Raw genomic sequence first — 27,512 nt, 5'->3', positions numbered from 1 at the left:
TCTATACCATTCATATAAAAAGTCTATTTAGACGATCACTTTGGATAAAAACTGGATCATAATGTTCTGAGGCAAAGACAATCTTAAGTTATTTTTGAAAGAGATGTACTATTAACTATTTTACATAAGTCTCTTTGAGAAGGCTGCTGCTTGAGGATACTTATAATCTATCTTATCTATGCTGAATACCTTGAAGCTTATTCTTTCATTAGTGACTTCCTTTGCTTTCAGAAATATTAGCTGCAGTTTGAGCACTACCTCCAGTAGTGCTGAAGACAATCATGAATTAGCCAGGCTTCACATAAGAGAATTCTAACCACTGGGAATAACAATAGGTAAATAAATGAACAATGGGTAGTGTGAACTAGGGAGGCAGTACATCATAGTGGGGTTAAGAATGGGGTTAAAATGAGTTTGAGTTTGAGTTCCCCCCTCCTACCTGATAACCATAAGATATTATTTATGCTCTGCTTTTTTATCTGTAAAATGAATAAAATATTAATATCCACCTCTTAATGGGTTTGACAGGATAAAAGATTAAACATATAAAATGCTTCAAACAGTTTCTAGCACTTGAGTTCTCAGTAAATCACTGGAATTCAGGAAAGTGCACATGAAGCTTATTGTAGCAGGTGAGGGCTATGAGATAAAACAAGGGCCAGAGCTGGAAGAATCTTGAACTAAATCTTATCAGAAAAGAGGAAGTGTGAAGGCTCTCAAACCAAAGACCAATATGGTTAGATCTGTACCCTAGAAGTATGAGTCTAGCAGCAGTGTGGAAGATGGTGGCAAGAGGAGGGGAAAGCAGTGACAAGATTAGAAGCCAGTTAAGAAGATGCTTGAAGTGTTCAAAAAAAGGCACCGAGAGACTGAAGGACAAAGAAATAAAACACATCCCTATCCTAAATTGTTTACTAGTTCTTTCAGCATCAGTTTATTATCTAGAATCTTAAGTATATCATCAACTTCTAGACTAAACTCCAAGGTCACTGGCCATTTCCCCTCTTAAATAACGTAGGTAAAGTTCCCTTACCACAAATACATGGTTGATATTTACATATACTCTGATTTCCCTATCAATAAGGAATATATCCCTAATTCTTTTATCTACTTATTTAATTATTCTTATTATACTTGGTGGAGGGGGTACAAAAAATTTCTCTAACAGAACTGTGCAAAACTATGCAAAATTTGGAGAAAGGCAAAAAATTGTTTTGAACTAAAGTTTTCAGACACCTTGAAAGGCATAAATAATCTTCTCAAATTTATCTTCCATGAAGATATATAATTATGTGGGGCACTCATTTGGCTGAAGCAGTCAGGTTAACAGATTTATATACTTTCTGTAACAGCAGAGTTTTACAAAGTAATTTGTTTTAATAGATTTAAAAACACTTGCTGGGGCACCTGGGTGGCTCTGTCAGTTAAGTATCCAACTCTTGATTTCAGCTCTGGTCATGATCTCATGGTTTGTGAAACAGAGTCCCATGTCGGGCTCTACAATGACAGTGTGGGGCATGCTTGGGATTCTCTCTCTCCCTCTCTCTGCCCCTCCCCAGCTCACACTTTCTCTCTCCTCTGTCTCAAAAATAAATAAATAAACATTTTAAAAACACTTGTTAAAAGCATTCTATTTTTTATTTTTAAGGGATTGTCTTCTCTATTTTTCTAGAATTTTCCACAACTCAATCTAGCCCATGGCAAGAGTCAACAAGTGACCATACCCAAAATCAGCTTTCTTTGCCATACATTTATTCCTTCCATTATATAGTAGTAGACTCAAGGGACTCCAAGAGCAATAATGATTCAAAGAGGTGACTACTGGATTTGTCTTAAAGGTGTGTTTGCATTGTTTTTACATATATCCTCTAATTCTTAGAGCTGATGAAGATTATAAAAGGAGAAGTAAAGCCAAGAAGCCATGGGCTGCCAGTATAATTACAAATTTGCTTTTAATGTCAGATCTCATGCAAGAGCCAGCATGCCATTTTTTAATTAAAGGCAAAGAGAAAAAAATTATTTTTTAAAATTTGTTTTTAATGTTTATTTTTGTTTTTTAGACACAGAGAGAGAGCATGAACAGGGGAGGGTCAGAGAGAGAGGGAGACACAGAATCTGAAGCAGGCTCCAGGCTCTGAGCTGTCAGCACAGAGCCCAATGCAGGGCTCAAACTCACGAACTGTGAGATCATGACCTGAGCTGAAGTCGGTCACTTAACCGACTGAGCCACCCAGGCACCCCAAGAAAAAAATTATTTATCTGAATAGCTGTACAGATCTTGTTTTTTCTTTCTCCATGTAAGAAGGATCAAACAAGTTCCTTTAGATTTAAAATATTCATTTCTATTTTTCTCAATACATAAACATACATTTGCCAAATGGCCAGCATCAGTAATTCACAAACTGGTATACAAAGTAATATGAGGGAATGCGCCAGCAAAATTAAGCACATCTATTAAGGACTTTGTGTACACCAGAGAAATGGTATTATTGCTACTTATGAATAACCTGTATACAGTGCGCACTGCATCCTTCCAGAAACTCAAATTCCAGAAACATTCTATGAATACTAAGATTAAAGTGTAAAATACATAAATAGCAAGAATACTTTTGTTTTAAGTCACTTTTTTTAAAACTAAATTAAGTCTGTCCTAGATTTTTTTAAATTCCATCAGAAATCCAAAATAGTGACTTTTTTTAATGAACAGCAAATATTAAGGACACTAAAAATGATATATGTAAGCATACAACAGTTCTTCCTGCCCTCTTTCTCCATCTCAATAAGCACCTCCTAAAAGTTCTGCACATTAGGAAAATAGATCTTAAAGAATTATCCATACTCTTCTTTTCTTCTTTGATTCCCATTGAGATATTGTAAGGTGACTGAAAACTACATTCATCTAAGATACGAAAAGCTCAAAATAACTTAAGTTGTGGTGATAGAGAGTGTAACTGATAAAAATCTTTATCAATTTCCTTCCATCAGCATATCCCACTCCTAACATAATATATGACATGTATGAGCATGATAGGTGCTCAAGGCTTTGACTAAAAAAGAAATAGTAGATGCTTCCAAATCACCATTCTATTTTGCACATAACCTTCTAAATTAAAAAAAAAAAATTCCAGTTAACATATCTGGTATGGGCAAAGGAATCCACATTAAAGAAGTCTTCACAGAGCAAAGAAGTAGAACCATTTAAGAGGGCTACATACTTTTTCTCATTACTTTCATCTGTATAGGAGATTCCATAGAACCCACAGTAAGAAGTAGATATATTCGCCGAATACTCTATCTTCAAGGTATAATTGTGTCCTTCAAGAAGAGCTTCAGGGGCAACAATTGCAATTTGTTCATGAAATGGGTATTCCAAGACCTCAACTTGTTTTTCTTGGCTTGAAACTGCTGACATAAAGGTCACTCTTGAAATATTATGGCCTGTACTGTGAAGAACGATATTCCACGTGGCCTGAAGAGCCTGAAGTGAAATTGTCACAGAACCCCTGAATGTCATCGAGGTTAGGTTTGGGTGTAGGTTAAGTTCATAGCGTAGTGGCATAATGGCGGTGGGAAGCCTGACTTGTGCCCACGGAAACAACTTTCCATTTGTTGCAACTGGCTGAATTAGTCCCATTGATTGGTTTTTTTTATGGCAGCCTTCTTTGGTAAAAGTACATCTGGGTAGTAAATAAATCACCATGATTATAGAAACGGCAACCACAATAAGAAAAACACAGATCGCCATGGTCCTCGCAGAGGGTACCGAACAAGTCCCATCTGGGCTCGGCCTGTAGCCAGTTGCACTGTTCCGAAGGCCTGAGCTTCTGTTCATGAAGGACATGCCCAGCAGTTTTGCAGATGACTCATAATCCTCTTCATCCTCATCCATCTCATGCTCACCAAGACCCCGCACCAGCAGTCTTGAACCCCGGGGCTCATATTCCACCTCATCAGGCTCTAGAGGATGTAAACAGGGCTCTTTGGCTAAATCCACCACATCTGGTTCTTCCTCAAACATGCTGTTTTCAATCATATTCCTGGGGAGCTGAAGCAGATCTAAACAACCAAAACACAAGGACAAGGCAGAGTTAGAAAAAAAAAAAATCTCATAATAAAATGCCTACAAGCAAAACCACATTTAATCTAAGAATTCTTTTAACACTAAGGCTTATTTCCATCATGGAGCTACTGAATTAAATAAGATGCTTATAATTTTCTTTTATCATCCATTAGAAACTTAAGCATAAATAAAAGTATACCACAGTCATGAAATAAGAAAGCTAAATAAGCAGGCTAGTAACAAAAAAAGGCAGCTGAGACTAAATACTAATTTCCCGGGGCACCTGGGTGGGTCAGTTGGTTAAGTGCCCAACTCTTGATTTCAGCTCATGGTCCCTGAGGTCAAGTCCCATGTCCAGCTGTGTGCTGACAGTGTGGAGCCACTTGGGATTCCCGCCCCCCCCCCTCTCTGCCCCTGCCCCATTCACGCCCATGCTCTATCTCTCAAAATAAATCAACTTTAAAAAAAATTTTCTTTGAATAAAACTTTTGATTACATTCTAGGTGTGGGTTTAGCAAGCTGCCATTTTTCCACCTCCTGTGAATGACCTAGAAATGGAAGAAGAGTGATTATGTAACATACCGCTTTAGGAATTTAATCTCTTAAACGTCAGATAGTGCCCCTACTTCTCATGACAAAGTTTTGTTTTGTTCTGATAGTTGTGTTTGGGCATCATCTACTTCATTATCAGAGCAAATATTGCTATAATTGAACTTAATTTTTTTTAACTCTTAATTAACTCTTAATGGTTAGAAATTTTCTGTGGTAGTTTTTAGTCCTAGCACATGCTGAAGAGTAGTTGCTTAATTTGCTTTTTCAAAATGTCTAAAAGGCTTTTACTGACTTTGGGTTTTTTTTTAACCTCATAAGAGAAAAGTATGTTGTCTTAGCATTTGCCCATGTGTTTTGTTCTGTGTGAGATGTGATGTAGACAACAATGAGGTCTGCACAGTATGGTTTTATTTAATGAATTTCTAAACTAATTCTAGGTATAATCTCAGTTATATTTAGAGCACACCCATTCCTGAATCCATACCCCCTTAGAACTTTGTTTTTTATGTGTTTTGATTCCTCAGCAAAGCCTTGTTTAAAGCCCAGGGGTATTCTACTGTGTAACCATTTTAGCATCTCCTGTTTGCATTTCATTTACTTCAAATCTTTTGATAGGGATTGTCAGACATCTGCCAAATCCAAATAAGTTACTTTTATTATTTATCACCCATGAAGATTAATACTTGTGTAGAATTTTAATCTTTTAGAAATGGAATACATCACCTCCTCTGGTATAATTTACTGGACATTGGTGGCAGACTTTTGCATATGTGTACAGTATCAAGTTAAATACACCAAACCAGGGGAAATCACTCTTGTTAATAGGTAACCCATGAAGATTGTACTTCAAGCCCATTTAAGAAAATGTTGCTTTGGATTCTTTCGTCAGTACTTCGATCTTAACCTTAAATTGTATACAATGTAACATGATTACTCATTGCTCGAATGGGATGTTATTTGTATAGGAAGAAGGAATCCTATAGAAACAGGAAATTTTCTAAAACCTCTTAAATCCACATATACATGCTATCTATAAGCGAAAAACAAAGAATGTCCTAGTTTAAATTTTTCAGTTTTAAATAATGTAGGCCCATGTGGTAATTATCTAAGAAAACTGAAGACATTTCTTTTCATTAGATACCATGAACTGGTGCTCTTCTATGTTGTCTGTGAATCAGTGTCAATCCACAAACTGTTATCTACCTGTGACAGGATACATGTGGATAACTAATATTTTAAAAGTTTTATAGCAATCTGGGGCGCCTGGGTCGTTCAGTCGGTTGAGCGTCCGACTTTGGTTCAGGTCATGATCTTGTGGTTTGTGAGTTCGAGCCCCGCGTCGGGCTCTGTGCTGACAGCTCAGAGCCTGGAGCCTACTTCGGATTTTGTGTCTTCCTCTCTCTCTGCCCCTCCCCTCCCTCTCCTCTCCTCCTCTGTCTCTCTATATCAAAAATAAATAAATGTTAAAAAAAAGTTTTATAGCAATCTGTCAATAATTTTATGTCTGCCAAATTTAATCATTTAAAACATGAAGCTTATAATTTGCATGTCTTTTTTAATGATGTCTTTCATCATTAAAAAATGATTCATTTTTTAAATGCTACAAAATTTATGCAACAGGTTAAAAATTAAAAAACAAAAAACCTTGATTCTTCGGCTCACATAACTTGGGAAGCAATGGCTTGACAATGGGAAGCAATGTAACTGTAATAGCAATCCAGGTCGATATGAAGTTCTCAATTATGACAGCAGCAGAAGTAAAAAGGAGGGAATGATTACAAGTCATGTTAAAAAAAAGAGAATACCAAGGAATTGATGCTCCCTTGGGCCAGACAGTTCTGTAAGATGGACTGACAGGAGGAAGTCAATGTCAATTCCCAAAATACATTCTGGCTTGGATAACTGGAAGAAAGAATGCCTTTCATGGAGATTGATAATATAGGTTTCCAAATTCTCTCTCTTGGTGTTCTTTTTTTTGGGGGGGGGGGTGGGGGGCGGTGTAGTGAGAACAGTTATAGGATGGCATTTGGTATGGGATACGATGTATTTAATACATCTGTCAGCCGGATGGAGATGTTTGATTAATGGCATATTATAAACACCTAATTTTAGAAAGAACTTCAAGTCCTGCCTCTTCCACTGACTGCTTGATCTCAAATGGGTTACAAATATCCCTTAGCTTCAATTTCCTCACCCATAAATGTGAAAAACATTACTATTTTCTAGGCCTGTTATGAGGACTATGTTATATGGATCTGGTCGCAAAACAGGGATTTATGGGGAAGATTCAGATTTCAGAATCACCTCCGTATACATAATGAAAACCGTGCAGATGAGTGAGATACTGAGAGGGAGGAAGGTAAGAGTCAGAGAGTATGAGCACTGAAGAGGTGGGCAGAGGAAGAGGGGCAAAAGAGGAGAGTAAGAAGGAATTTACTAGAGGTAAGAAAATTAGGACAGTAGTATCCCAAAAAACAAAGGAAGTTTTCATGAAGGAAGTGGTCAGCATTAACTGTCTTTGAAACGTCAAGTAAAATGAGGCCTAGAGAGGTTATGAGATTTGGCAACTAGGGAACCAGCAACTTTCATAAAGCACTTTCAATGGAATAGTGGAAATGGAAGCCTAACAGCCCAAAGAATGGAAAATCTACATGGGAAGTTAAGGTCTGCAGACTATTCTTTCAAGGTACACAGTTGTGTATCAAGAAAAAAGACATAGGGTCAAACTAAAAGATAATATGGCACAGAGAAAAGTCCTTTTGTTTTTTTGTTTGTTCGTTTGTCTGTGTTTAAGATGGGAATAACTTAAGCATGAAGGAAAAGTAAAGAATGACAAAATGTGCAGGTGGAGGAGTAGATGAGAGGAAATGTTAGAATAACATCCCACAGGGATGGGAAGATACCACAAAAACTCCGGGAGAGAGATTAACCTGGGTGAGAACTAGGCACTTCTCCTCTGAACCTGGGAGACAGAAGGTGAAGACAGAGAAGAAGCATGTACAAGAGCATGGAAAACTGAGGATGTGAACAGCAGAGAGCCTCCATGTTCTCTGTGACAGAGGAATCAAGGCCATCTGACCGAAGGCAGTTGTGGGGAAGGATAGGTGGCTTACGGAGGAAAATAAAGTACAAAAGCTTAGGCAGAGGACCAGGGAAAGTTGACCCATGGAAAGGTTATGGCTGAGAAGGTCAGTAAGTGCAGTAGAACTCCTCATACTACCAGTCTCCATAAATGCCTTTTAGCAGTACTCACCAGCCCAAGTCTAAAAGAAAAAAACAAAACAAAACAAAACAAACAAAAAACATGTATGTGTATTTTACCACAATTTAAAATGGAAAATATAAATGGAAAATATTTTTAAAGAGTAGAGACAGCAGATGGGTTAATCCAGGGTTAAATATGTAGAAAGGATGTGGTAAGAAGCTACAAGGAAAATGCATAGAAGGTGCTGGCAAGAGAGAAAATGATTAAATGAGGGGTTCAATTTAGAAAACACCAGAAAAAGTAAAGCTATGGCAAACAACATGGTGAGCAACTTGAATTAAAACAAGAAAACTTCCCACAAACTTTAACCCCTTTAAACTACCATCACATTTTCTGAGAAAATGAAATGAAATGGGGTTTATTTTGAAATCAACAAGCCAAAACAAATTTAAAAGAATAGGTCTAATTTCAATAAGGCTTTTTGGGAAGATGCAAGATTGCTATATTCAATTAGGTATTATAGCAACTTGCTATATTCAAATTGGGCCTTAACAATAAAGAATTATGCTTCTTCTGAGGCCTCTCAGACATATTTAAACAGAGCTGAAAGCTCCAAGCATGAGACAACACTTATATTTTCTAGATCACTTCCAAAGGGAAACGTCATTAAATTTCTGAAGTGACGACTAATTATCAAATAACATAACTATTTCCCCAATAAGCAATCCTCGACTATCAAAAAGATATTTTATTTTTTTAAAGTTTAATACTAAAAAGGCAAGAAAACAACTAGAATTCAGAACAAGAACAGTGATTTTTCTGTACAGATCTAATCTGACAAAACATTACCTAATCCCCTGACCCCCGCCACAGATGCACTCAAAGAAAACTTCTTCCTATTAATCACAATGCTCATGTTAAGTTACAAATCTAGATATATCATCTTCTCACCAGAAGATGAAGAGCAGACACTAAGAGACAAATTTTAAAGATGTTCTCAGTAGCTCCTTTCCCTGATACATCCTGTTTGCTTACACTTCAATGTATGAGCAGTGTCATAAAATATTAACACAGAAAGTCCTATATGCATTTCTACTTTTACATAGTACTGCTTCAAAACCACACTTAATTTTCCATTTGACAGGCCCAAGGTCACAACCTAGGACGCACGATCCATGTAAGGTCTTTCTTCTGTTCCCCTCTCCCTCCTTGTGTCTCTTGTGAATAGACAAGACAGCAGTGAATGGGAGACTAGGGGTGGGAGGCAGGAAGATCAGAGAGAAATGGTCAGTTCATAAGCAACATAAGCTCACTTTATTTAGTTCTAAGAGAGACTAAGATTTAATTTTCCCTTTCAAGCTATCTCTAAAGTTCATTTCAACACATATAAAAATGCTGTGGGAGATTGCCACTTCCAATATGACACAGTAATTGGTACCAGACTTTTCTTCCTCTCATAAATGACTATTAAACTGGACAAAATAATGCAACTATTTTTAGCTACTGGATAAACGAGCAATACTGTGAGGCTACATTTGCTTGGCTCTCTGCCTTGGGACAATTTTCTAATTGTAGTATAGTGAGCTGGAGTCCAAGCAGAGCAGGGCTAGTGGCAGAGACAGGACACTAGGGAGGATGGAAATGCACAGAGTGAGGACCACAGAAGTTTGTACAGGGGTTCCCTGAGAATCCTCAACCAATGCTGAGTGTAAGTAACTACATAAGGCTTACAAAAGAGTATCTGTAATGAGGTTAATATGGAATAGAAATACTAGAGGTCAAGCAGCATAGGCAAAGATTGCCAGTTTAACCCAACCTGAAGAAAGAGAACTTATTAACATCCTGCACATCAATTTGAAATGCCAGAAAGGCTCCACTCTAAGGGGAAAAGCACACCATAGAATAAGACCAACTCTAGACCCACATTAAAACAGTCTAAAACCAAGCCCTAAAGCCCTAATAAAAACCATGAGGAAAAAACAATCTGGGGGAAGAGTTGTGCTAACTTAGAGGGGCCTGAGAAAAAACTTGAAAAAAAAGCTTTCCACAGATCTTCCCTAGCAAACCTATACAAGGTGATCAGCCAGCAACTAAACTGCCACTAAAACAAACAACACTGCAGAGAAATTAAAAGAAAAAAAAATTCAGTATCTCTACAATGTATCAACCCTGTCCAATACATAATAAAAACATTTCTAGGCATTCAAGGAAACAAAAATGTGACCCATAAGAAAAAAATAAGTCATTAGAGACTGACTTTAAGTTGGCCCAAATAGTGCATTTAGTAAAAACTTCAGAGCTGTTGTTTGAAAAATCTCTTAAATAAAGGAAAATATTTTTGAACAATAACAACAACAACAACAACAAGGGAGAATACATGAACAGATGAGAATCTCAGCAGAGAAACTAAAACTGCAAAAAAGGATCAATCGGAGAAAAAAAGGAAATTCTAGGACTAGAAGTTTCAAAAATTAAAATGAAAAACTCACTGAATGGACTTAATAGTAGATTGGAGATAGCAGAAAAAAGAATTCATGAACTTGACAGATTACTAACAATTACCAATTTGATAAACAAAGGAAAAAAAGACAAGAAAAATGAACACAACATCAGAAATTTGTGGGACAATATCAGATTGTCTAACATATGTAATAGGAGTCCCAGAAGACTCTGAAAATAAAGCAGAAAAAACATTTGAAGACATAATAGTTAAAATTTTATTAAGTTTGGTGAAAAACACTATTTACCAGATCAGAAAAGCTCATCAAACTCCAAAGACAATAAATACAAAGAAAATCATATCTAGCTACATCATGGTCAAACTGCTGAAAAGCAAAGATCAAATCTTTAAAGAAGCCTGTAAACAATATGTTACATACAAGAGAAAAATAAGAATACTAACTTTTCACCAAAATAATAGAGGCCAGAAGATGTGAGAATGTTTTTAAGGGGCTGAAAGAAAAAAAAAAAAAAAAAAAAGCTGCCAATTCAGATTTCTATATCCAGCGAAAATATCTCTCAAAAAATAAGACAAATATCTTTCAAATAAATTAAAGCTGATAAAATTAATCTCAAGCAGATGTGATTACAAGATACTATAAAGCTTTGAGGGAAGTGATACAAGACAGAAACTCAGATCTGCAGGAAGGAAAGAATACCAGAAAAGATGAGTAAGTTGTTAAAAATAAAAAATTTATATATTTTATTCTTCTTCAAATTTCCTTAAAACACTATATATTAAAACTATTTGCTTAAAGCAATAATATGTGGGAAGTTTTTAATATATATAAAAATAAAAAAATTGACAACAAGAGCACAAAGAAGAGAGGGGGTGAATAAAAGGAATTACATTAAATTATATTTGTAAATTGAGAAGGGGAAATGCTAAGTGTCCAGTGAAAAGTAGGAAGTATAAAGTAAGAAGAGAGAATGGTCAGGTGTAAAATGTTAAATGGCATAACTTTTTTTAATACTAAATTTATTGTCAAATTGGTTTCCATACAACACCCAGTGCTCATCCCAACAGCTGCCCTCCTCAATGCCCATCACCCACCATCTCCTCCCTCCCACTCCCCATCAACCCTAAGTTTTTTCTCAGTTTTTAAGAGTCTCTTATGGTTTCAACAATAGCCAAATTATGGAAAGAGCCTAAATGTGCATCAGCTGATGAATGGATAAATGGCATAATTTTTACAATAAACACACTTTAATAAGTTAAGGATGCATATTATTAGCCCTAGAATAATCAATAAAAAAGTAATTAAAAGATGTATAGCTAAAAAGCCAATGAGGAAAATAAAATAAAATACTAAAAAATACCCAATTAACCCAAAAAGGGGCATCAAAAAAGAAACAAAAACAATAATAAAAAGGACAAATAAAAATGATGGCAAAATCATAGATTTAAACACAACCGCATAAAAAATTTCATTAACTGTAACTGGATTAAACATTTCAACTAAAGGACAGAGATTGTCACAATGGATTAAAAAAAGCAAGACTCCACTAGACACTGTCTATAAAAGACACCTTTTAAATTTAAGGATACTATTAGGTTAACAAAGCAGAATAAAATTTTATAATGATAAAAGGAGAAATTCATCAGGATAAGATACCAAGCTTAAATATGTATGTATCTAATAAGAGAGCTTTAAAATTCAAAACAGAAAATGGCAAAACCCAAGAAACAGAAATATCCACAACCATAATTGGAGATTCTGTCATGTCTCTCTTCGTAATTGACAGAGCAAGTAGACAACAAGTAGGTCCATAGACTATCTAAATACTACCAACTGATTTGGCCTAAAAGACATTTGTAGAATATTACACCAAACAAGTGCAGAATACATATGTAACCTTTACCAAGGTAGACCATACACTGAGCCACAAAATAAATCTCAATAAACTTTAAAAGACTGAGTTTTTTTGAGACTGTGTCCTCTGACCACAGTAGAAATAATTTGAAAACCCAAAAATAATGAATTAGACAATGTCTAGATATTTGGAAAACAGAAAATGAACTTCTAAATAATTCAAAAATCAAAGAATAAACAATAACAGATTTAGAAAATACTTAAATAATTTTTTTAATGAGAGAAATTTACTGCTTTAAATGCCTATATTAGAAAGACGTTTAAAATCAATGATATAAGTTTTCACCCTAAGAAACTAAAAAGAAGAGTATAGTAAACCTAAGCAGAAAAAATAATAAAGAGCAGAAACCAATAAAGTAGAAAACAGAAAAGAAAGTTAATAAAGCAAAAAATGCTGGAGGGCAGAAAAATAGTATTACTGGCTGTTAATCATATTTTCCTAGAAATTGGCCTTAAAATCAACATTATATCAGGTCCTCGTAGATCTCCAAGACCCATTTTTCACTTCTCAAAAGTCTGGTTAGGTTAATGTAACAGAGGAATCAGAATTGGGTCCTGGACTACAGACAGAGATCCTCTTTCACAAGCCCCACCACCTTATATCTGTCCCTCCTCCAAGAGTATCTGGTAAAAAAAAAATCATTTAGCCAGTGTTAATGCTAGCTCTACCCAAATTTAGAAAAATCCATGTTCTCCCCCTCTTCTTTAAAATAAAAAGCTAGATTTTTTTTTGTAAATCCAAGTATTTAAAAGGAATTGGAGAGCTATTATATTTTTAATTTTTTTTTAATGTTTATTTATTTTGATACAGAGAGAAAGAGAGTGCAAATGGGAGAGTGGCAGAGAGAGAGGGAGACACAGAATCCCAAGCAGGTTCCAGGCTCTGAATTGTCTGCACAGAGGACACAGGCTCAAAGTCAGACACTTAACCAACTGAGCCACCCAGGAGCCCCAGGAGCTATTATTTAAAGGACACTTCTTAGAATCTCTTCAAAGTAGAAAGTATTCTTTTACAAAAAAAAAAAAAAAATCAAAAACAAACAAGAAAAACTGTGCTTAACTCATCTATTTCTGTATTTAGATTTTTGTATATTTTTTCTTAAAAAGAAAAATCAGTCCTCTTCTAAACCCTTTAAGAGAAACTATACATTTAAAAGCAGAGTTAAGATCACATGTGTAAACACATTAATATAAAAGGATAAACTCTTACTTTATCCAGCTCCTACACCAACAATATTCAAATTAAAATTCAAGGGCAGGAAAAGGCTGCAAAGCTTCCACCGTTTTTGACACCACATTCACTAGTTTCCAAAAGTGAATTGGCAACACAAAGGCTACCAGAAAAATCTCTTTTTAAGTGTCCATTTGAAATTTAACTGAAATTAACTCAATAAGAAAAAGAAAAAGCAAAAAAAGGGGGGGGAGGGTCTCATTTTTAAGCATTTGCTTTCAAGTGCTTACTTTATTTAGAGTAAATCACAACTCAGGTTCATTCTGCAGAAATACAACCATCTCTACAGGGTCCTGAAACCAATCTCCATAGCCTTTGTTCTGAAACTCAGGAACCCAAGGGCCAAACCTATATTTAAACTAACTAAATCATTCCTCAGCTCTCAGCCATGCTTCAACAAATCCCTAAGCACATACAAACATGCACAGTGCCTGCTCTGTCTCAGACGAGTATGTGAGACCACACACGTGTAACATGCGTCTCAGTTTCTCTCAAACATGCATGGCTGTTGTGGCCACTTCCCTTTTGTATTCTTAGCGCACCCTCTTCACTCTCTTCAGCTCATGGGTCTCTCTTTTCCTGCTCTTTATTACACTACTCCAATGTAATCTTTCCAAATCCCTAGTTTCTTTCACCTTTTAAAAATCAATTCAACTATTACTAGAACAAATGTCCTCCTGTGACCCATTCCCCTACTCTCCCTAAAATAGTACACCATAAAAATTAAAATGCCTAGCTGTTCTCTTAGGATGAAAAGGTTAGAAAGACTGCAATAAAGAAATGCTTCAAATGAGCTCTTAAAAAAATAACCCAGCGAGACTTTCACAGATAATACTTTTTTCCCCCTATGGTAACTCCTGAGACAATCTAGGAAAAGCAAGTTGACTTATAGTAAACTTGACATTATCTAGTCATCATTCTAAAGTAATCCTGCCAACTTGATTGTTTATCCAGGACACGCTTTCTTCTTTCGTAGCCACTGTCCACAGAGTTGTGTTTATAATTAGACTGTGCAGTGTTAATTATGCTGGCCGCCCTGCCAATGTTCTACAGCAACTACAGGGAGAGATCAAAACAATCATTCCAAATCATGAGTCACCTCACTCTTTCCATACTACAAACCCCTGGCAGTCTCTCAAACTTGGAAAATGGAAGTTGTGCACACTATACGCTTATACGGCCTTTCACATTTAGGATGAAATACTAAGTTCCAAAACCTGCTCCATACTTTTTTCTAGAATAACGTACATTTTAATCCTGTAACTTTTTGCTTATTACAGAATTACAGGTTGAAGATGAGAAGGTTTAGAAAAACTTCAAGGCTTAGTTTACCCTACAGAGAAGGGAATTTCTGCAGAAGTAAACTATAATTATAGATTTTGCTTCACATTTAAACAGTTCCTCCAAGGGAGGGGCTCTTATCTCATTCATCTTTATATCCCTGGAGCCCTGCAGGAAAAAAAGCCTGTAATAAATGTTGAAATGAAAGTACCAACACTCAACACATTAAAATTAAGTATTAATTAACGAAAATTACCTCCAAGGCCACTCATAAATTCTCTGAAGGCTGAACCGAAGCTTGGAATAAGACAGAATTAATATGTTAGCCATGAGGTTAAGAAGGTCCTCTAACACCTGCTGTGGGGCTGGATCCTAAGTCAGCAGGGCCTAGTACTACTTCAGTGATTATGGGCTCTGAGTCACCGCCTTTCTTTCCTACAAGACCCAGATTCTTCAGACTTATTACATTTCCTCCTCTTTCTTCAAAGCCAGGACATAATTTAAATCAATTATGGTGTAGGAGACATAAAGTATAGTGCTGAGGAACCTGTGGATTCTAGTTCTGGCTCCAGAACTTACTTGGGATCTCAGTGTTCTTATCTGGTAAAATGGAGATAATAACTGCCCTGTCTGCCTAGACTATCATAGGGGTTACATGAAATAAGTGGGTCATAACACTTTGCAAACTATGAAGTGCCACATTCATAGTTTGTTGCTACTATATTAAATAGTCACAGTAGGAACTTCAAAATCTCAAGCCAGTAAACACATCCTTTTTCAGCCAAACACACTAGCATTTCTCTTTAAGATGCATCAGTACAATTTCCCCCCTCACACCTTTTACTATAAAAGATGATTCTTAAATGCCACTCACAGCACATGTCATTAGATAAATTCATAAAATAAATAAAGTCCAGAAACTCCATTTTGTCTTATGTGCCATAAATACCAAATGATAACATAAGCAACAATTCTGGCCTCTTGACATCTTGTAAGATCAGCATCAGCAATATCTATAGAGGCTTTCAGCCAGTGTGAAACAGGATAACTTGAGATAATTCTGCATCACAGAGATTTTAGCACACAGGTTTTATGTTTTAAGTCATTTGACTTCTAATATACTTGCCAAATGGCTGTCTTGATCGTAAAGACACTACAACCTTTCCCAAAATATCCCTAGGGATTAAGTGCATCTAAAGGCCATGCTCATTTACTATAATTACATTTACACAATAAAACTCAGATAACCAATGACAGCTACAATTCATAAGAAGGCAATTTAAATTATATAATGGTCACATTGTGACTGAAATAACCTAAAGGGCAGAATTACATAGACATGAATTTTAATTTACCAAACTAAAACACTCAGTCAATAAATTTATCACCATCTTCAAATTGTACACATTATATTTACTCAGTCTAATCACAGCTGTTACTTTCTGTGCAGTCTCGTAGTCCTATAAGCAAAAATCAACACTTCAGTGCAAGATGGCAGCAACAAAGAAGATGAGTTTGCTAGTTTAATGTTGCAGCTATGAAGCACATTATTTTAAATATCTATCAAGTAGGGGTGCCTGGGTGGCTCAATCAGTTAAGCACCGAACTTTGGCTCAGGTCATGATCTCGCCATTCCAGAGTTTCAGCCCCCCATGTCAGGCTTTGTGCTGACAGCTCAGAACCTGAAGCCTGTTTCAGATTCTGTGTCTTCTCTCTCTGCCCCTTCTCTGCTCACGCTGTATCTCTGTCTCTCTTTCTCTCTCTTGCAAAAATAAACATAAAAAAAAAAAACCTTTAAATATCTATCAAGGAGAACATTGAAGATGAAAAGGAGGCATTCTACTAGAGAATGCCAAAGGCCAAAAAGTATCAAATACAAACATGAGCTATAGCACATAAAGAATCCTGCCACAAAATGCTTCAGATACAGGATTCAATGTAAAGGATCAAGGAGAGGGACAAATAAACACCTGTAGTTTAATTCAAACCTTAACTGTAAAACAAGAATTAAGAAGAGTAATTTCCTTCAGTAAATAAAGAAAATTTTCTACCTCAACAAAGTAGATGTTCTTTTAACTTATGTCCACTTAAACCTCCAAATTAACAAATGCTGTTCATTCCCCCCTGAAAGACATTTTCTGATGCCAAGTGTCCACTGAATGTCTAAAGGGCTACTCTCTAGAAGATTCAAGCACTTATGTCCCCACCAGGGCAGTTGTATTCTTGCCAAGAATTAGTTGTTCTCCAATCAATTTATGCTAGTTAAAATTATAACTGTAGTTATGTAAATAAGTACTGCATTAAATGAAAAAAAGAATGAAAACTGCTTCTACGAAAGCTGAGTATGCAGCAGAAAGACACCACAAAAATGAGTCCCCAAAATAACACAGCTGCCAGATTAGGTATTAGCAAGTAAAACAAAAAGATTAGGGGAGGAGGGCCCTACAGAAGAATTTTGCTCCCAGCCTTCAAAGTGTCTTAAGTTCTCAAACCATTTGAAAAATAATGAAGACCTATAAATTACAGATGCGTCACAAACAGCACATATCATATATAAGATGAAATATTGTAGAACTCTAATCAGTGGACCTGTATGCAAAATAAAAGCTTTAGTCAAGAAGATAATATTAGTAACTAAGTTAACACATTTTGATTTGAAATGCTAAAGCAATGTTATTTTTTTATGATTGCCATTTTTATCTAGGTTTTCAGTTATTCATTATATTTGAGATCATGTTAAAGGGAAAGTGGTCTAAATTTAAGGTTCACCCTAACAGTTCATCCCAACAATCCCCACACACACATCTAAGTTCCCCCAAACACAAATCATAATGGGTACATCCACTTGTGAATGTCTAAAGAATAATCTTTCTATAACACCTAAGAACTTTGCTCTGCAGTTATACTTACTGGTAAGTTTAAACTATAGAATGTTTAAAATCATGTCTCATCAATACATGTCAAAACCTAAAATAAGTTACTTGACCAAGTAACTCCATAAGAGAAATGCATCCTAAGAGTAACTGCAGAAAAATATATGTGTAAGAATGTTTACGGCAGTCTTGTTTACAGACCAACAGAAAGGAAATAGTCGAAGTATGTGACAAAGGTATATTCATACCTAATAAAGTATTATACAGACATAAAAGTTATTTACATCATAAAACTTATTTACATCTATTTTAAACATGGAAAGGTATTCAAAATATAGTATTAAGAGGCAGGTTATGGAATTTTAAATAAATAAATATTCATCCAGTTGGAAACACTGTAAATAAAAATGTAGACACTGGTTATTTCTGGGAGTTATGAGTATGTTGGGTGTTTTTAGTATCTATATTTTCTACTTTTTAAATGTATAAAAATAGGAGAACCCCCTTGAACATGTACAGATCATGTTTTAATCTATGAAGATCTAAAGTTAATAAAATGATGAAAAATTATCAACACTGTTGAGGTGTCTTAAAAATGGCCCTGGGGGCACCTGGGTGGCTCAGTTGGTTAAGCGTCTGACTTTGGCTCAGGTCATGATCTCGTGGTTCATGGGTTCAAGCCCCACATCCGGTTCTGTACTGGTAGTGCAGAGCTTACTTGGGATTCTCTCTCTCCCTCTCTCTCTCAAAATAAGTAAATAAACTTAGAAATGGCCCTGGATGGTGAAATCAGGAAACATGGACACCAGGTAGAATGTACCATTAATCTCTGATGGAACCTCCTATTCAGAGGTGGAGTCTGTATCCACCTTGAATCTAATGGCCTTATAACTTGTTTCAATCAATGGAATGCAGAAGTGACACTGTACAATTTCCAATCCTAGTTTTTTTTTTATTTTTTTTTTAACGTTTATTTATTTGTGAGACAGAGAGAGACAGAGCATGAATGCGGGAGGGTCAGAGAGAGGGAGACACAGAATCTGAAACAGGCTCCAGGCTCTGAGCTGTCAGCACAGAGCCTGACACGGGGCTCGAACTCACGGACCGCGAGATCATGACCTGAGCCGAAGTCGGCTGCTTAACCGACTGAGCCACCCAGGCGCCTCTCCAATCCTAGTTTTAAAAAAATTTTTTTTTCAACGTTTATTCATTTTTGGGACAGAGAGAGACAGAGCATGAACGGGGGAGGGGCAGAGAGAGAGGGAGACACAGAATCGGAAACAGGCTCCAGGCTCTGAGCCATCAGCCCAGAGCCCGACGCGGGGCTCGAACTCACGGACTGCGAGATCGTGACCTGGCTAAAGTCGGACGCTTAACCGACTGAGCCACCCAGGCGCCCCTCCAATCCTAGTTTTAAAAGGCCTTGTTGCTTTCATTATTTCTCTTTTGCTGACCTGAGAGCCCCATGAGAATAAATCTGAGCTAGCGTCCTTATGGATAAAGAACCACATGGGAAGACAAGTCCAGCCAACAGGCAGCACCAACTGCCAGATATGCCAGTTAAGCTATTTTAAATCTTACAGTTCCAAATTAAGCTGCCAAATGATGGCTTCTACAAGTGACCCCAGGCAAGATCAGTGGAAGAAACATCCAGCTGAGCCCAGTACAAATTGTTGACGTACAAAATAGTGGGCAAATTGGTTATTATTTTAAGCCATTAAGTATTGTCATTTGTTACACAGCAACAGATGAATGATTTATCCATCCTCTACACAATATACTATTAATATTGTGGTGTACATTTCTTACACAATCCCCTAAAATCACACTACACATACTAGTTCTACAATTCTGTGACATCTTGGAAATGGGAAGAGAAGCAGGGCCTCATGGTTAGACTCCAACTCAGACACATAAGAATAGAACATCCGGTATTCAGAACAGTCAGCATTCTTTATACAAAACTGTGTGCAACTGTGAGCTTTCCCTCCAAGGGCTTTGAGGAAAACTTGAAGTACACGACTTCATTGTTTCTTACTTCCTTATCAATAGATGTGGGGATGCTATGCCTGGGGCCCTAGTACAGGACCAGGGCAAACAATGAAAAAAGTAAGACCAAGTTCGTTATCAAAACCATCATCTTAACACCACCACAAACAGTGATAAAAACCAACATTCGCTAAGGGCTTTAGCATGCGCTAACAATGCACTGGGCACAGCAAAGTAGTTAGGAATGTCTCTGAAACTAGACTGCTATGTCATTCCCGTGTAACCTTGATTGAGCAAGTTAGTTCATCTTTCCAAGTTCAGTTTGCTCATTTGTAAGATGGAGATAATAACAGTAACTATCTTACTGAGTTTTGAGAATTAAATGAGATATGTATAAAACATTTAGAACAGAGCCTAGCACATAATAAAGTGCTAAATAATTATTAGCTTTCGGTATTATTAATCAGGATTTTACATATGTCAACTCATTTAATTTAATCCCCACAACATTTTATAGATGAAGAAGTGGGAATTGGAGAGTTAGATAACTTGCTAGTGAGTGACATGGCCAAATTTCAAACCCATATTTTTCTATGGTAGCTAAACCCTTCAAGACCATGTGCCATGACTTAAAATAGGCCAGGAATGTCAAACCAGGTCCCATGTACCAGAGAAATGCCTCATGTCTCAGCAGCCTCTGGATCTGGGGTGGGTGGTCATAGAGCCATCCCTACATCAGAGCTGAAGAGCTGCGAAGAGGGTTAGGATGGTGTCAGAGATCCACGAAACTACTGCCATGTGTCAAACAATGGCACTATAGTTTCTACAACTCTTTCAGCCAGGCATTTAGTGGGTATTGAAAAAGTACTGCTTGATTTTGCCCAATTTACATTCCCTGTTACAACTCCATCCTGGGCAGTAAATCGAACTTCCTCCCTCTTTCATTAGGATTCTGAAATTATCCAAATACAACACAGTTACCCATTTCACTGAAACTTTATTTTTTGCTAGTTCACAAAACTAGAAGCTTTTCATGAGACACTCTAAGCCCGTTATATTTTACAGATTATTAACTTTTGTTCAAAATTATTCAGCTACTTAGTTAAAACGAATGAAAACAAGATTTTTTGAATTTTTAGATTTTAATTTTTTACAAGGAAGATGGAAGTGAAACGAGTGAGTTTAACCCACACAACTGCACAGCTAAGTTTAGATCAACCCAAGTTCAGCTCAATGATTTTGAAAACAACCACTTTCTCAGACTTACAGGAAATGGTTAAGCAACCACAGAGAAGTCATTTGTTCTTGCACCACAGCAGACACATTTTTTTTTAACGAGTCCTTTTTAGATAATAGAACTTTATAACATTGTGCAAGCACTCATCAACCTAAAGAGCAAGTCTACAAGATGCTATGGTTATTACTTTATTCTAGATACTCTATTTCCTTTGACAAGAGCAAAGAACTATGAAATGCTTTTTTAAAATGAGTTTTTACATTTCATAATAAAATGAATTCTCAAGACTTTAAGACCAAACCAGAAAAATAAAAATCATTGCAGGGGAACAGACAAGCTGACATTTCAAGACTGAGCAACATGGTTCCATGCTGTTCTCAGACAAAACAGAGACTAGATATGATAGAAAAAAATTATATTCCTAGAGAAATTTCTCATGTTCTACTATAGAACATTTTTTGAGAAAATCTATTTGCTGTCTCCTTTTACCCTATAGTACTAGTTGAATCCTGATACAGGAAAATGTGACACTTGGGATGACGGAATCTGCATAATTATAAATAAAGTAGTTTTCTGGCTAAAAGATAAAGCCTGACTAATTTTTAAAATTTGTGGGTTTTTAAGAAATTTTTTAATGTTTATTTATTTTTGAGAAAGAGAGAGAAAGACACAGCACGAGCTCAGGAGAGGGAGGCACAGAATCTGAAGTAGGCTCCAGGCTCAGAGCTGTCAGCACAGAGCCCAACGTGAACTGTGAGGTCATAACCTGAGCCAAAGTCAGACACTTAACCTATTGAGCCACCTCCGTGCCCCTTAAAATTTGTTTTTTAATGCAAATATTTCTAACACATTTTATTATTTTCCTATCTTCTTACAAAGACTGATCTCAACATATAGTCATCACTGGGAAAAAATAACTGCAATGCTATTTGTTGGGACACAGAACTCACTGTCCCAATAATATAGGAAATGATGCTCCCATACCCCAAACACCAAATTGGCCAATTTGTTTAAAAATACATTTCAATTAGCAACTTAAAATTTCACAGCAAATTTGGGGCACCTGGATGGCTCAGTTGGTTAAGTGTCCCACTTTTGATTTCGGCTCTGGTCATGATCTCACCGGTTTGTGAGATTAGACCCGTGTCAGTCTCTGTGCTGACAGTATAGAGCCTGCTTGGGATTCTCTTTCCCTCCCTCTCTGTTCTCCCCTGCTTACTCGCTCATTCTCTCAAAAATAAACTTAAAAAAAAGTTTACAGCAAATCATATCGTGTGAGATTTTTTTTTTTAATTATACTTTAGATTTATTCACTGAACCAACTTTCACTGCAGCTCTTTCTTTACTGCAGTTATTTTTCAGGGGATTTATAAGCTAAACTGAAGATCAATTTTGATTATGATTCACATACCAGACAGTAAATATTTCTTGAAGACAAATTATTCTGTTTGAAGAACCCAGAGAAAAGAAAGAGAAAAAAAAAAAAATGAGCAGTGCCACAGGGATCTGTAAGAAGGTATCAAAAGGACTAACATATATGTAATTGGGAGTCCCAAAATGACAGGATAAAAACATTGAGACCGAAAAACTATTAAGAAATAATGGCTCCAAACTTTGCAAATATAGTGAAAGACACACATTTATAAATTGAAGAAGTTCAATGAACCTTAAAAATAAAAGGACCAAAGACAACCAAACAAGACACAATCAAACTTCTAAAAACCAAAAGTAAAAACAAAAAACACTTGCAACTAAATAGGAAAAGAGTGATATGTTACATATAGGGTAACACTGGTACAAATACCATGAGTTTTTTGTTTTTGTTTTTGTTTTTTTTAGGTAAACTCTACCCCAATGTGGGGCTCAAACTCACAACCCAGAGATCAAAAGTCGCATGCTCCACAGACTAAGCCAGCCAGGTACCCCTCCATGAGTTTTAACAGAAAACCATGAAAGCCAGAAAATGATAGAGCAACATCTTTATTGTTTTTACATATATGGAACTGTTATTATATATGTTTGTATAATATACATAATACATGTTCTATATTACACAGATATATTTATACCTTTGTGTAAACATGTCTCCAGAATACATAAACAACTTCTATAACCTCTAACCAACTCTTGAACAGCCATTTCACAAAAAAAGAAAAAAAAGATGAACTACTGCCAAAAAAAAAAAAAAATACATTCAATATCAGTAGTCATCAGGGAAATGCTATTAAAACCGCACTGTGATACACACACTGGATTGGCTAAAATTTAAAAAATTAATCATACCAAATTTTGGTAAGGATGTAGAGAATAAGCACTCTCAAACACCACTGATGGAAATGTAAAATGGTAAAACCCGTTTGGAAAACAGTTGGCAGTTTCTTAAGTTAAAACAGACAGCTCCTAGGTAATCCAACCAATCAACTCCAAGGCATTTACCTAGGAGAAACTAAAACAAATGTCTACACAAAGACTTGTATTTGAGTCTTCACAACAGTTTTATTTGTAATAACTCAAAGCTGGAACCAAATGCCCATTAAGAGGTAAATGGATAAACAAAGAATGGCATATCAATACAATAGAATACTATTCAGCAATTTAAAAAGAAAAGAGAGAAAAAGGAACTACTGATAGAACATGGACATTTCAAAATAAATTATGCTAACTGTAAGAAGCCAGGCGAGAAAAGACAGTCTATGATTCCATTTATACAAAATCTATATAATTCCATTTATATAAAATTCTACAGAATTAGAAAGTAAACCAATCTATGGTAACAGAAAGCAGGTCAGTGATTGCCTAAGAATGGGAATGGAGGGAGGAATAAATTATAAAGCTTTCTGGTTTTGCTTTGACTTTAAATTTTAAAAAGGTAACACCAAGAATGAGGAATATGCAACACTTCAGTACTCTGATTTTAATTATAAAAAGTCCAATCTGAGAGGTTTATTTGAACAATAACTACTCACTGGCAGACACCAGACTTTAGACCTTTGTTCCAAAATGGCTTTTTCTCCATTCACAAAAAAGGAAGCATAAAAAGTCTCCTGTTTAAACGTATTCCTGACACTTAAACACCAAGAGACGTAAGGCTAATTCTCTATAATATTAATAAGTATTTCAAAGTACTTCGAATGGCTGCATTAGGATGAGTGGGTATATCACCTATTTTTACAGAATTCTCACTCAGTTGGCTGAACTTATGTGTACATGGCAGGGTGTACATGTTTATACTTAATCAGTTTACCATATGTCTTAATTTGGGGGCAAGACAGTTTTAAGCAGATCAGTCCTAGTTATTAATGGCCCCAAAGAGCCCCAAGGAAAAAAAAAAAAAAGACAGTTGATTCTAGTTCTCTTAAAGATCCAGATCATTCTATGGCAGGGCAAGTATGGGACAAAGGGTTTTATAACATTCTGGACAAGCAGAAAACAAAAATAACTGAACTTTGTAGACCTTTAATTCATTATAATTAAGATAAGTCTAAGACATCACTCAAGGGCTGAGAAGTTAAATGATGCATCCATATTAAGTGTTATGTTGGAGGGAGGGGGTATTGGGAAAGAGGGGCAGCTTGTTGAAATCCCTTCAAATATAAACAGAATATAGATAAAAATCCATTTTATAAAGGACAATTGAATACTTTTTTAAAATCTGTGTCCTCCCTAGAACTATCCAGGGCTGAAATGAAATGACAGTAGAGTCTTCAATTAACCAAGGTGTCTGAGGTGTGGCTTGTCAGATATTCCTGGCTAGTACATTTCCTTCTATGACCTAGATCTATCTTAAACTCGCTGCCCAATTCCATCAGCTCCACTTTCTACCCATTTTAGACTCCTAAGGTGTTCATCTCCAGCCCCTGTAAAAGGCAAGTTTAATGCTTAGAGTGACAGTTCTCAAGGTGCAGTATGGGTACACTGGGAATCCCTCATATTTTTTTACCGGTCTTCAAGGCCAAAACTGTCTTCACGTTGAGATGTTATCTGCCATTTTTACTCCCATTCTCTCGTAGGTATAGGGGAGTTCTCCATAGGCTACACGCACGACATGAGATACAACAGACTGAATGCAAATCTGAAAATCCAGTTGTGTTCTATTAAGCCAGACATTAAAGAGACTTGCAACAATGTAAGATAATTCCTCCCCTAATTTGTTTTGGAGGATAGCTATTTTTCATTTAAAAATGTCATTTTTTTTATTGTCACTATGAAATTTACTAATTTTTATTTTTAAAAAAATTTTCAGCGCTAATTTCTAGTACAGTAAATATCTAGACATATAAACAAAATCTCCTAGAGATTCACAATAATTTGTAAGAGTATAAAAGGGGTCCTGAGACCAAAATACTTAAGAAGCATAACTCTTGCTTTTAAAGATAAATAAAAAATTCCCAAACTCTCCAGATACCATAATTCAAGCACTTAAGTTTCATTATACTGTTTGAAAAAGCATATAGAGTAAATACATGAAGAAAAATAAATACAGATGGTCTGTATAACTTTATACAAGGGCACAAGGGGTTTTGAATCATCCTGGATTCCTGGGTTCAGAAAAAAAGAACTGAACCATTTGTGTTTCTTTCAGCATCCTTAGGAAGAAGGAATGTAGACTCCAACCATTTGTTCCTATGGAAAAATATAATCTTCTTTACCTTGAGATAAACAAATGGTCCAAAATATGGCTGCCTATGTTCCCGAAAATTCACGTGCTGAAATGCATGTGTAACCCCAATGCAACTGTATTTGGAGACAGGGCCTTTAAAGAGATAATTAAGGTTAAATGAAGTCATGGGGGTGGAGCTGGTAAGACGGGTGTTCCTGTAAGAAGAGGAAGAGCCTCGAGAGCTCTGTGCAGAGGAAAAGCCATGTGAGGACACAGCAAGAAGGTGGCCATCTGCAAGCCAGGAAGGGGACTTTCACCAGAAACCAACCATGCTGTCACCTTTACCTTGGACTCCCAACCTCCATAACTGTAAGAAAATAACATTTCTTTGGTTTAAGCCACCCAATCCTGTAGTATTTTGTTATGGCAGCCTGAGCTAATACACTGCCTATACCATTTCTGTATTATAACTCCATAAATATACTGAGACAGGGAGGGATATTTTTAAGAGGGAAGGAGATGTTGAATAAATATCTTCACAGTTTATATATCATAATTTATGTTACTTGGCCACTAAGGAGTTGTTTCAGGTTTTTTCTCAAAATGTCATTTAATTTTTATCCTTTGATTAACCTCGGGACAGAAACCCACATTTTCTTCCTCCTGGTTAGTGTCATGTCTAATATTCATACTTTCATATCTCAGCTCATGCTGTAATACACTTCGACCATTAGTTATTCTGTTGTGTCAACTAATAACCCCTGCCTCTCAATGGTTTTGCCTGATTGACAGCCATGACGTAGTTTCACCTACTCTATTCTACCCATAAGGCCACATGAATGCTTATACATGGCCAATTCATGCCTTCTTCCCAATTCTGGGATAGTAGAAAAATTCTTTTTAAAAGTCTTATTTAACTGGCTTGGGATTTGTCTTTGTGGCTCACTAATGAAGGGCAAAGTCCCCAAGAGTAGGCCAGCCAGAAGGCCCCACAGGACTGCAGGAAAAGAAACTGATTTAATTGCATCACTTTGGTCTCAAATGCAAACCTGCTAACCTTCATCTTGCTTCCCCTCAAACACTACGACCATTTCTTATTTAGCACTATCTTCCCAGTACAAAGCACAGGGTCTGAAAAAGCAGGTGCTGGAAAGGCATTTCAGTGGAAAAGAAAGCTGAATGAGCACTAATAAGAATATTCAAAAAAAACTGATTTGGAATTACTCTACTTGTCTTAGAGAAATTTAAAGAAAAAGGAAAAGAGCACTGAAATTCAACCTTACTTGGGAAAAAAAACTGAAAAAGTAAAAATGAAACACAACTGTTACTTAAAGTTTGTTCTGGAGTTGCATGAAGTAATATTAGTCTCAGATAACATTTAATGAGCATCTAATATGTGTATCTAATGTGTGGAGCACTATGTTGGGTACCAACTCTATTAGGAACCAAATATAGGACAACTGTGTGCTTTCTGTCGTATGTAATTGATGGTTCCTGGCTGAACAAGCATGTACATTTATACAGAACAGGAAATGTGGTTTTCACCATTCAGAAAATGGAGTCATAAACAAATGGTACCTCTGCTTTCATAATATACCATTTATGCCTCTTTGAACATTCTTGGGAAGAAACATGAACTCCAATAACTTATTCCTGTGAGAAAACACTATTTTCTGAACACTGAGGCTTCCTAGGAACAATTGTGACTCAAGGAGAGGAATGCCTCTACTATGTTCCCATGCAATCCAGCCATACAGCCATTTAAAGGATTATTTCTTACTTCCTTCACCTTGCTGTTGTTCAAAATCACTACCTTATATGATTCAGAAGTTCAGGATATTATCTTAGCGAGGAAAAAAACCCAACAACAACAACAGGCAACAGGCCCAGAGACTTCTGGCAGGGTGGATGGAGGTAGGGAGGTAAATTGCATAAATCACAACAGATTCTCAGAGCCAAAGAGGGGCTGCCAAGTTACATTCCTTTAGCAAAAATAATAACAAAATACAGTGTCAAAGTTACTAGCACAACTATAAATTCACTAGTAAAACTAGTTTCTTATTAAGCTTCTGTGAGGTCACAAACAAAACAGGTAAGAATTTAAACACATT

The 27,512-nt window shown here is 36.2% G+C and overlaps 1 protein-coding gene and 1 non-coding gene across 4 annotated transcripts in view; both read right to left on the bottom strand.

The window, feature by feature from the left end:
• Positions 1 to 27,512, bottom strand: part of LNPEP (leucyl and cystinyl aminopeptidase) — a 99,510-nt gene that overhangs the window by 60,496 nt on the left and 11,502 nt on the right. For all 3 annotated transcript variants that reach the window (XR_007150936.1, XM_047852987.1, XM_047853002.1), the window contains exon 2: positions 3,216 to 4,056. Coding sequence is in view for 2 of the 3 variants with exons in the window: in XM_047852987.1 (XP_047708943.1) it covers positions 3,216 to 4,056 (841 nt within the window). In the remaining variant the exon portion in view is untranslated. The remainder of the gene's footprint in view (positions 1 to 3,215; positions 4,057 to 27,512) is intronic.
• LOC125147501 (small nucleolar RNA SNORA13) lies at positions 13,392 to 13,526 on the bottom strand. The gene has a single exon (XR_007145219.1). It is a non-coding gene; the product is annotated as a small nucleolar RNA SNORA13 (small nucleolar RNA).

This window comes from Prionailurus viverrinus, chromosome A1 (genome assembly GCF_022837055.1).
Source record: "Prionailurus viverrinus isolate Anna chromosome A1, UM_Priviv_1.0, whole genome shotgun sequence".
NCBI classification, from domain to species: Eukaryota; Metazoa; Chordata; class Mammalia; order Carnivora; family Felidae; genus Prionailurus; species Prionailurus viverrinus.
Note: the sequence above shows the minus strand (reverse complement) of the source record. Positions and strands in the feature narration are given on the sequence as shown.